Genomic DNA, 11,387 nt, shown 5'->3' with positions numbered 1-11,387 from the left:
AGGAGCGGACGATCGGGGCATGACACTCACTGGAGAGCTTTGTCACAGATAACTTAACTGTCTCTAACAGCGTCTAACCGCACATTAAATAAAGTCCTGCGTATTTTTCTATTCTGAAATTCTGCCATGGCATGCACCAGTATGATGCTGGTGCAACTTTCCCAGGACCCTAGTCAAAAATATCTGCCACTCTGGTCGCGGAAAACAAGCGCTAACGGAAATATGTGAAAAACACGGGAGCGGTAGAAGATTTTTTGAAATTTGACGGGAATGGGACGGTACGGGAATGACATCCCACGGGACTGAACGGGATGGGAATGGGTTTTGAAAATTTGGCGGTTAAATTGGATGGGAACGGAAACCCTCCAACGCGAATGAGATGGGAACCAAAAACCTTTTCCGTGCCCATCCCTACTGTGAAATTCTCCCACCGGATAGCAACAATCTATTACTAAAATATATTAATAAATTCATTTGGTGGTGAGAAATAATCGACTGTTCAGTATTTATTTTTATGCATGCGGTATTGCAATCTATTTATAGACACTAATTAAGAGTCGTTGGTAGCAGGGGGTACGTGGCTGAGGCTGACATGTCTCAAGGGGTACGTGGCTGGAAAAAGTTTGGGAACCACTGCTCTAAAGGCATCTGATATAATAAACGCATTGCAATGTAATATTACACGCATAAAACTCCCATGAGCACCTATATCAACATTCTGATACAACTTGTTTAGAATGTGCGTTAACGTCTCTGTTAGCAGTGATAACCTGCGGTAAGAAGCTGTAAAGTTACTCTCAACTGATAGGCCTACTTGGACAGTAGGCTATTATCAGTAAAAATCCTTATCTGAAGGTGTGGTACCTTCTGATTGGGAGCTATCTTAACAGTACTGAATACTTGACTACTACTATAGTGATACATTGTATGCTGTCATTCATAAGTAAATCTAGATCTAACAAACATTAACGTATCATGCTGAAGAAAAAACTGTGATTTTCTGGTAACAAAATTGTGGCTAGTAAAAAGGCTGAATGGCTAGTGACTCCGGAAATCCACTAGCCACATTGGCCAGTGAGCAAAAAAGTTAATGTCATGCCCTGGATTGTTGGTGGAAACCTTCAAGTATGTTATAAGACGACTAAAGCCATCAATACCAGCATGCACAACAATGCGCCATCTGAAATGGATATTTGCAAAGCTCAAGAACAATAAAATATAACTATAAAGTATAACTGTGTGCAATCTTAGGTGACTGCAATAACTGTCTTCAGATACCTTATCAATTTGTGATTGCCATCTATATGCCACAAACTGTTTGGAGCTGGTACAAAGTACTTCCTGCGTCTCCGTGGGGTCAACTGAAGGGTGCGCATCCAAACTCCATGAGGATCCACACGCTGCATGGATTCCTGTACACGCTGCCCTATTACATTTAAAGTTGAACACATAATTAGGTGTGACCAAGTTTTGCCTAACATAGTAAATTCACTAGCAGCCCAGAAAATAAAGCAATTTTCCCCACATTGTTTGTAGATCAGCAATTTAAAGGTTGGTAAATTAACCCGGAATTAAATTAAGGGGCCAATCACTTACTCTGTATACGGATGCCCTGCGCATTCAGGAACCCAATCATCATTTTATATCCACAATTGGGATGCTGCTGCAGAATTTGGGTCACCATTTCATCCAAAACATTGTCCTCCATTGGAGTTAATAGATCGTGTACTCTGGTCATCAACAACAGATTATAACATGGGAAAATATAAGTGAGAGAAATTGATCAGGTGAGCATCGGGGCTCACCAGGATGGTTTATACACAAGGCCCATTTCGTGCTACACTCCTGTGGATAAGTGTCACGGTTGTCATTTTTTGGAGTTATATTTTATGAACAAATGCTACAAAACAAAAATGTTATTTTTTTTACACCTTTGCAGTTAGTGATATTAACCTATTATATCGTTTTTTAGTGAAAATTCCGAAACGCTTACCTTATCCCATACTCTGCCATTCTCCGACGAACTGTTCGCTCGCAAACTCCAAAGAGCTGAGCAATGTCTCCAGCAGTGCGGCCCAGAAGTAGATGAGCCTCGATTATATTGGGGGGTAAAACGTAGCGTGGACGGCCAACGTTGCCTTCCTCTTTCTGTGCGAGGATATACAGTTGGCGAGCGACCTCTTGAAGACCGTCAAACACCGTCTGGTCAAGGTCAACATCCATCTCGGAATAAACCTGAACTATATAGTCCATTGATCTTTCGACTCGATATAAAACGTAGTCCGTTTCTGCGAGGTTCTCAATTTCATTCGCTATTGTTCGTAAGTCGTTAGCGACAGCTCGTACAAAACCCGCCATAACTACCAGACAGAAATCATTACAAGCCAAGGCATTACTAATTGAGTCGCAAGGAAGCTCGACTTTTAACCAATCATGCTTTTGGGATCGCCCACCTTATTAACATACAGAGACAGAAATGCAGAAATAAATAAATGTAGAAATGTGGAAATACATAAATAAATAAATGTAGAAATGTGGAAATACATAAATAAATAAATGACGAAATGTGGAAATTCATAAATATTTAAATACGTTAATAAACAAATATAGGAATCCATTTAGCAGTTTTCATGGCCAAACTGTATTTATGTATTTATTTATTTCAGTATTTACTTATTTATTCACACATTTATTTATTTATAATTATGTCATGTCTAGTCCTCCATATTAAACAAGATCCTTTCCAGGTACAAATTAAACATTGTAACTAATATAAGCTAAATAACATTTACTGACCATTGGTGTCTTTGGCGTAAATACATGAGTAGAGCTTGCTGTACTGTTCCTTTGCTTGATTGAAGACTGAGAGCTACCATTCCTGCTCAGGTGTTCTTATTAGCAATCGGCAGCCATTTTGCTGGTGCCTTCTGGGAAATGTAGTTCTCAATGGTGGTGGCAATATTAGACCTCCAATTGTTCAGTTTTAACCCAACAGTGTGTGTGTGTGTGTGTGTGTGGTTTAGAGGGACAATTTACCTGACATCTCACCAGCACAATGAGGACGTTTGGGATTATAAGGACCAAGTCAAGGTCCCCGTAATTCGGAGAGTGTTTCTACGTTTCTTATGTTGTAATTAACATATTCTCTCATTTTCTTTGAAAGTCCTTATAAATCACCCAACCTGATTTTGGGTGTATCCGAGTGTATAGGGGTGCGCGTGCTGTAGGCCGGTTGCAGTACTGCACTTCGATAGACATTTTCGATACACCAACCGAAATTCGCGGGCTTGCTCGTGAATGGCTGGTTTACCGTGCATGTCTGTTCTACTCTGACCACATGGCTAATTTGCATACCGCGTTCAGTATTCAGGCCAGCTACAGAACATACGACATAGAATGCGTCAGATCTATTAGTGAATGCGCCACGTTTTGCGTCTAAGAAGGAGCCTGGAAGAAGGGAAGGTTATTTTGGAAATTTCATTCGACCCCACTGGCACGAGCAAGCATCATTGTCAGGTAAGAAAATATGGTGCGAATGTTTATGTAGTTTGGTATGATACTGATCATTCCGTGTAAGTTAACATTAAAGTTGATTATATTCATGTAATTGTTGCACTAGTTATGTGAATTAAGTAATAAAAAATAACTTAAGTAATGACTTGAATTAAAAAACGATAGTTTCGTGTGCGTTTTAATGAAAGTTAATGGACAATTTTTGAAAAAAGTATCGTATATACGATATACACGTACATACGATAGCTTTAACTCTTTCATTGTCGCCGCCTAGTGGTTCGGACGCATACGTCCGAATTTTCAATAACAGAAAAAATGACGTTCAATAAAAGAAACAAATGTATCAAATCAACCAAAAACGGCTTGTTACACTACAAAAAACCTTTCAGATAATATCTGTAGAAAGTTGCGCAATTTTTGTGCCATGGTTTTTTTGTAACAAGTAAAAATAAAATGACCATGGTAGCCATCTTTAAACGGGTCGAGTGTCAGGAAGTAAAATATAAGTGTTAATAAAATGAAAACTAAGCACTTCAAACTATTTCTTTCACGGCCAATACTTCATAAACCGTCACAGTATTAAGACAAAACACGCATTTTTCCATAAATATGACTGTAATGCTCTCAAATAGCTTGCTCACTCATCGCGGAAAAATGTCAGTCGGCATTCTGTACATTCGTGCAATGTTTATTATCTTCGGAGTTTTAGAAGAAAACCAATGAATAAAATGACAAAGTTACCCTCGTTTGAAAGCTTGATCTCTTATGTACATAAATCAATCACTGTAATCCTTCATTGTCAAGTATTTTTTCAGATATACGCTCTGCTTCCCTGCTAGCACATTATTTTTTACGCACTGAACCTTTGCCCATGGTTATGTTTCACCATAATAAACTTTTTACATGAACATCAAATTACAGTGTCATTTGCTTCATCCAATAGAGGTGTGTCTAAGGTTTGCAAAATGGTATGGGATGTGCTGATTGGGCATTGTTTTTCGCGCTGGGGACATGAATGCGCAACTTATTATCTGCAGGTGCAGTATTTGTGGGAGTGTCTCGAGTACGCATTACGCACGTAGTCTCCCTGAGTTTACCCAGTTATTTTCGGACAACAACTTTTTTGACTGAAGAAAAATGGCTCGGATGACTTTCACTGTTGAGAAAGCACAGAAGATGATTTTGAAGAGTGGTTCGGGGGAAGAAAGTGTCGCTTTTATCCATTGATTCGATGGAGGAGGACGCTTTTTTGCGCGGAGAGGATGCAACGCTCGACATAAGTACATTTATTTACAGTTTACATTTTACTCTTTTATTCTATAGATTTTTATAATTCCGTGATTCAGCATATTACAATTAACATTTGCTTTGGTAACACTTGTATTGTGGTACATTGGGAAAAGTTCCGCATTGCCTTTGTCAAGCTTTGAAGTGTTCAAAGTAATGCAGTGCTTTCGGCTTTCACTTGGGCAAAGTTACGCGGGGCTCTGTTTGGGCAACGTTATGCGGGGCAATTGTCGGCCTTGTTTGAGCAAAGTTATGTACAGTACTTGTCGGCTTTGTTTGGGCAACATTATGTACGGTACTTGTCGGCTTTGTTTGGGCAAAGTTATGCGGGGCACTTGTCGGCTTTGTTTGGGCAAAGTTATGCGGGGCACTTGTCGGGCTTTGTTTGGGCACAGTTATGTGGGGCACTTGTCTGGCTTTGTTTGGGCACAGTTATGCAGGGCACTTGTCGGGCTTTGTTTGGGCACAGTTACGCAGGGTTAGGGTTAGAAACAAAATGTTTCTTATGACCCATAAGTGGTAATGCATTTAGAAAGAAAGACGCTATCCCAAAACACTGCTAGTTACACTGCGGCCATTTTGGATAGGTTTTGGATAAGTTTGGCACAAGTCGTGTGAATAAAATATAGATTTTCCTACAAATGTGTGGTGATGATGTGTGACAAATTGTTACTTATGACTTATAAGTGGTAATGCATTTAGAAAGAAAGTTGCTACCCCAAAAAACACTGCTAGTTACACTATTGCCATTTTGGATAAGTTTCAGATTAGTTTAGGTTAGGTTTTGGATAGGAAAGGCTCCCAGTTGCACCATTTGCTCTTTCCTCCGTAAAACCTGTTGGGCTGCATCAAATGATATGAAATTGGGCACACATGTAGAAAACAAGTTTGGGAACCAGATTTTTAAAATTGGACCTATTCCATCATGTAGTTTTTGAAATATTTACAAAAATCCAAGACACAAAGACAGGTTTTTGTATTTTTCCAGCTGTTTTTGTTATATTCGCATGTCCATAAATTATACACAGGTTATTCATTTCGTTATTGAACTTCCTACAATCAATTGTAAAGGGGTCAACTTTGCTTTTAGGTATCAGGCATGTGTCTGTGACTTTTATATCTGAAGTTATAAGGTAATTATTCCAAAGAGGGAAGAAATGCCCCCCCCATGCAAGGGGCCCCTGGTTCACTCCATAGGGTTAAATACGGCATTTCAAACTACTTTAAAAAAAAATGTCTATTAAGTTTCATTAAAACGCACATGGAACTAACATCGTTTTTTTATTCAAGTTATTACTTAAGTTATTTTTTTATACAGTAGGCTTTAATTTAGTCACTGGCCAACACACAGTTTGCGAGGCTGCAGGCCGCTCTCCGCTGGCCATACTCCGGCCTTGGCTTCTCAGCGTACCGCTGGGCTTTAATATTGTAATTAAACCATGCTTAGGTGTAGTTATTACAGGTTTTTGCTGTTGATCATTTTAATAACAAATTTTAGTAATATGTGTAATCGGTATATTTGCTCAATCTGTAGCACACTTTAGTGAGTTAAGTATCTGGTATATGTACAGTCATTGACAAAAGTCTTGTCACATAACCAACATAGTAACTTAAAAAGGCATATAACTTTATTTCTAATCAATCAATTGTTACAATGAATGGATCAATTTAATGCCAAGGGCTTTCACATTAATAACTGGGTGCAAAATGAAACAGTCAAAAAGTGTCCTGATGTTCACAGCTTGTTAAAGTCCATAACACCTGTTTTTGCAAGGACAAAAGTCTTGTCATGTCTTTTAATGATTCAACCAATCACAGATTTGAGGTTCACCTGTGACAAATACTGTAATTAACATAATCCCAGGTGTGTATAAAAAGATGCCCAGCAAACCAGACCTTCACTTGAAGTGCAACCTGACTTCTGACAACATGCCAAAGATTCAACCACAGACCAAGTCTGCTGAGGTGTCAGACGTCATTAATGTATCCAAACATCAAGTGGAGAGGATTAAAAAAAGATATGAAGAAACTGGTGATGTTCATGACAAGCCCAGGTCAGGCAGACCACGTAAGACAACTCTTTGAGAGGACCATTTGTTGCTTCAAAAGTCCAGGGCCAACCCTTTTTCAACTGCATCAGAGCGACATCAGAACTGGTCACCAGAAACCGGTGTCTACAAGAACAGTTTCTCGAATTCTCACACGCAGTGGTCTCCATGGCCGAATTAGTGCACAGAAACCAGCATTAATGAGAACACAACAAAAAAGGTGTGTTGAATTTGCCAAGGCCCACAGCTTGCAGCGTGGATGGACAGTGGCAAAGTGGCAGAAGGTTGATTTTTCTGACGAATCATCCATTGAACTGCATACCAAATGCTGCAAATACTGCAGGAGACCTGTTGGAACCCGCATGGACCCAAGATTCACCCAGAAAACAGTCAAGTTTGGTGGAGGAAAAAATCATGGTTTGGGGTTACAGTACATCCAGTATAGGGGTGTTCGAGAGATCTGCAGAATGGATGGCAACATCAACAGCCTGAAGTATCAAGACATTTTTGCTGCCCATTACATTCCAAACCATAAGAGGGGCAAATTCTGCAGCAGGATGGCGCTCCTTGTCATACTTCAGCCTCCACATTGAAGTTCATGAAACTAACGAGGATCAAGGTGCTCCAGGACTGGCCAGCCCAGTCACCAGACATGAACATTATTGAGCATGTCTGGGATAGGATGAAGGAGGAGGCTTGGAAGACGAAACCAAAGAATCTAGACCAACTCTGGTAGTCCTGCAAGACTGCTTTCTTTGCTATTTCCAGATGACTTCATCAACAAGTTATTTCAGTCATTGCCAAGACGTATGGATGCGGTCCTCCAAGCTCATGGAAGTCATACATGTTATTAATTCTTTCTTCCAAGGCACCATGACTTTATGTTCTGATGTTATTGTAGCATGTTTGTGTATTCTAAATAAAATATATGTATAATTTCTACATTATTTTTGTATATGACAAGACTTTTGTCCAGGCAAAAGTTGACCTTTCTGTCCTAATTACATGACAAAACTCAATGAATGATGAAAAACTTTATTTTGGTATAATAAGCATAATCTAGAGGGCTTTGCCTTTCTTAAAAGCCATTTCTGATTCCAACTGATTAACTGCAGGTCAAGTTATTATTTGTTGTTCCTACAACTTGGTTAAGTGACAAGACTTTTGTCAGGCACTGTATATTTATTTCTATGTTGGTTACAGTATGTGATCTTTTTTAAACATATTTGGTCAAGGTTTAGGCAAACCATGTTTGGTATCACTAGATGAGTGAGTAGTTACTGAAAACATAATCTTTCTATATAGCCCCGTTTTCGGTATAAGCTTCTACAAAAAAAAAAAAAGTAATTTACATAGACATATAGGTGTATTTCTGGCAGCGTGCTATAGGCATGTGAACCAGTTTGCCATTTTCAGTCAGAGGTGCTTAACTACTGTTTGACTCATTTACAAGTGTCTGTCACACTGTCCTTTCTGTGTGCAACAAAGAGTTTACCAATGTCAAAATATAAACAGCAAAATGTACATATTTTGCAGTTATGAGCACTTCTAACTGCCATGCCAACTTTGCCAAGTTACAGTTTATACTGTGATGTTGGATCTTATTCCAACATGGAGTCATTATCTAACCTGATTGGATCATAACAGCGGTAATCTGTAGTTTTTTGTTGGTAATTCAGACAGGTCTGCATCAGGAAATAGGAAATGCCCCGGAAAAGACACATGAACCCTAAAGATGAAGCAAAATTTCATGTCACTAAAGGGACAGATAAAGTGGGACTGGTTGTTAAATACATCAATCCTATTAAAGGTGAGTGAAATCCTTTGTGTGACTGATCATGATTACAAGCCTTATTACTGTGTAGGATCACACATGCACATATCACAGGGCCTAAATTCCAGGTGGCCTGAGACAAGGCCGAGCCTGGTACGAGAGGCACCAAAGGGGGGTTACACACATAAACACACACACACAGATAACAAGGGAGGCCAGCACTGCAACTTTTATTGCCCAAAGATTTAGGTACCTACAGACAAGCAGAGTGGACTTCACGGACAGGGGTCCCTCGACTTGGCACACAACCCCCTCCCCATACATTCTGCCTTACATCTCACTCACCCAACAGACGAACACCCTAAAGGAAATTTCATTTAATTTGGCTTTTGTATACCCTGTATATTGATTTACCCACGACTACTAGTCTCAATATACAGATAGGTTATGTTTGTATGTGTCCTTAGACAATCTTAGTGTTTTGTGTGCCACCCTTATAACCATGTTCACGGAGTATCACCTATTTTACCCCTTTGCACTTGAACACATATAAATTTAACCCTCAATGGGTCCTTGTCAGAAAGTTACGTTCCAGGTCCTTGGGGTTCAAGTTGCACCCCTATCCATTGGCATATATAATTCAATGGTACCAAGCTCAAATTCAATTAACTAAAGTTAAAATACATTTATTAGTTAACTGCATGATGCTTGCACAGCTTACGCAGTGAGATAGTGCAGTTAAAGGGGTTGCGGGCGTTGGGGGTTGGGGGGTGGGGCAGCAGAGGGGACTGGTCATATAATGCACATTCCGACTGTATCCTCTTGCAGAATGTGTCGAAGAGCTTCAGCTGTGGAATACCTAGCCATGGTGTTATATCTTTTCTAACAGTTGAAATGTAAACAAAACAAAATGGCTGACTTTTTTTAATATCCGAAAATGTTCTAGAATATAATAACATAAAAAATTATAGTAGCAATTATCACTAATTAACTGAATTTGTCGATCATATCAATGTCATAAATTAACCCTAAAAAGGGTTATGTAATAGCAACTGGACTTTGTTTTTCATAGAAGACGTTTTGCACTCCATCCAGAGTGCTTTCTCAATTCTGACTGACTGGCATAGCAGGTTGATGAACCCTGTGGAATCCTCAAGTTGTTAGCACTAGATGGTCACCTGTGGGTTGTTGTTGTTCCTCCTGGCTTTCATGTGTTTCACTGATACCACCTGAGGCCGAGCGTGAACGACTTTGGAAGCGTCTTGGCAAAGTTGAAAGAACTGCATTGTAGGTGGACCGGGAGGACAACTGCTTCAAATGAACTACTGTCGTTGAACAGAGGAGGTGGCCTAAGACGTCTATCACCTACCTACAATGCAGTTCTTTCAACTTTGCCCAGACGCTTCCACAGTCGTTCATGCTCAGCCTCAGGTGGTATCAGTGAAACACATGAAAGCCAGGGGGAACAACAACAACCCACAGGTGACCATCTAGTGCTAACGACTTGAGGATTCTACAGGGTTCATCAACCTGCTATGCCAACCAGTCAGTCAGAATTGAGAAAGCACTCTGGATGGAGTGCAACACTTCTTCTATGAAAAACAAAGTCCAGTTGCTATTGCATAACCCTTTTTTAGGATAACCATGACCTGGATAACTGAGAATCTCCACAGACATCTGTCATAAATTAAGTTTTTTTTTGGGGTGCATTTTGCACCCCCGAAGAAAGTATGCCAGCGATAATTGACGTCAACACTTTTTCTATCATTTTCTGCATGACCGTATGTAAAACTGGTGCACTTACAATGTCCTAGAGGATAACTGCTGTAATTTTAATAACAACATGGTAGTAGCCATAGAAATGGGCAGGGGGTGCAGAACGCACCCCAAGGAACCATTGAGGGTTAAATAAATAGATAGGTATAGCTACCATTGTATATATGTTCTCATGGTATACCAGAAGAATCTGGAAAGTGAGTGTAACCAATGTGTCCTAAGTTTTAGAGAGTCTTCTTTGTTAAACCCCCCCCCTTCTCTTCCAACATTCCTTTGTGGTCCTTATCTGATCTTGGTGGACCGTTACCAAGTTTCTGTGTTCTAACATACTATATTAAAAAGAACTGAATTAAGGTGTACATTATCCATTTTGGAGAAGATCAATTAGAATAAGCCACACCAACCAAGATATGTTGTGTCCAGATGTGCAACTTATATTGATATTACCACAAACTAATGGCCACGCCTATCTATGGATAAGATGTGCTGTTTGTAATATGAATATTTGATGTAATGTCTGCACAAAGTGTAACATCTGTTGAGGTGCAACCCAAAACCCCTGTATCCTATACTGATGTGAATCAGTCACGTAGATAAAATAATTAATTGTTTAATCAATTAATACAGATGGTAGGAGGTATGTACCTGTGAAGCTGGTATGGCATGTTTGGTGTCAAACTGATTGTTAATCACCCCTGATTCCAAATCTGGTCAGTGATTACCATAAAAGTGGATGTATCAAAAGTTATAACAGCTTAATGAAAATCATCAGTAAAGGGAGAATCAGTCGGGCCATAAATCCCAAAAGGACTGATACAGACCCCCTTCCGAAAGCCCGCCAAATGGATGGCCAGCCATTGGGCCAGGAGTCGAATTCCTGGTCATCCCTATTCATGAACTATAGACCATAAAAATCTAGCACCTCAGAACAAAGGGGCGCAGAGAATAACCGCCAGCCCGAAGGAGAACATCAGCCGGGGCAAACAGAT

The 11,387-nt window shown here is 39.8% G+C and overlaps 1 protein-coding gene across 1 annotated transcript; it reads right to left on the bottom strand.

The window, feature by feature from the left end:
- Positions 1 to 1,038: 1,038 nt before the first annotated feature.
- On the bottom strand, positions 1,039 to 2,358 carry LOC140577738 (uncharacterized). Its single transcript, XM_072698030.1, has 4 exons — positions 1,994 to 2,358; positions 1,597 to 1,730; positions 1,279 to 1,426; positions 1,039 to 1,180 (listed from the first exon to the last, which is right to left on the bottom strand). Exons 1-4 carry the CDS (start codon positions 2,356 to 2,358, stop codon positions 1,039 to 1,041), a joined length of 789 nt encoding a protein of 262 aa, XP_072554131.1.
- Between the last annotated feature and the right edge of the window lie 9,029 nt (positions 2,359 to 11,387).

This window comes from Paramormyrops kingsleyae, chromosome 12, assembly GCF_048594095.1.
Source record: "Paramormyrops kingsleyae isolate MSU_618 chromosome 12, PKINGS_0.4, whole genome shotgun sequence".
Classification (NCBI taxonomy): Eukaryota; Metazoa; Chordata; class Actinopteri; order Osteoglossiformes; family Mormyridae; genus Paramormyrops; species Paramormyrops kingsleyae.
The sequence above is the reverse complement of the archived record's forward strand: the minus strand, read 5'-3'. Positions and strand labels throughout refer to the sequence as shown.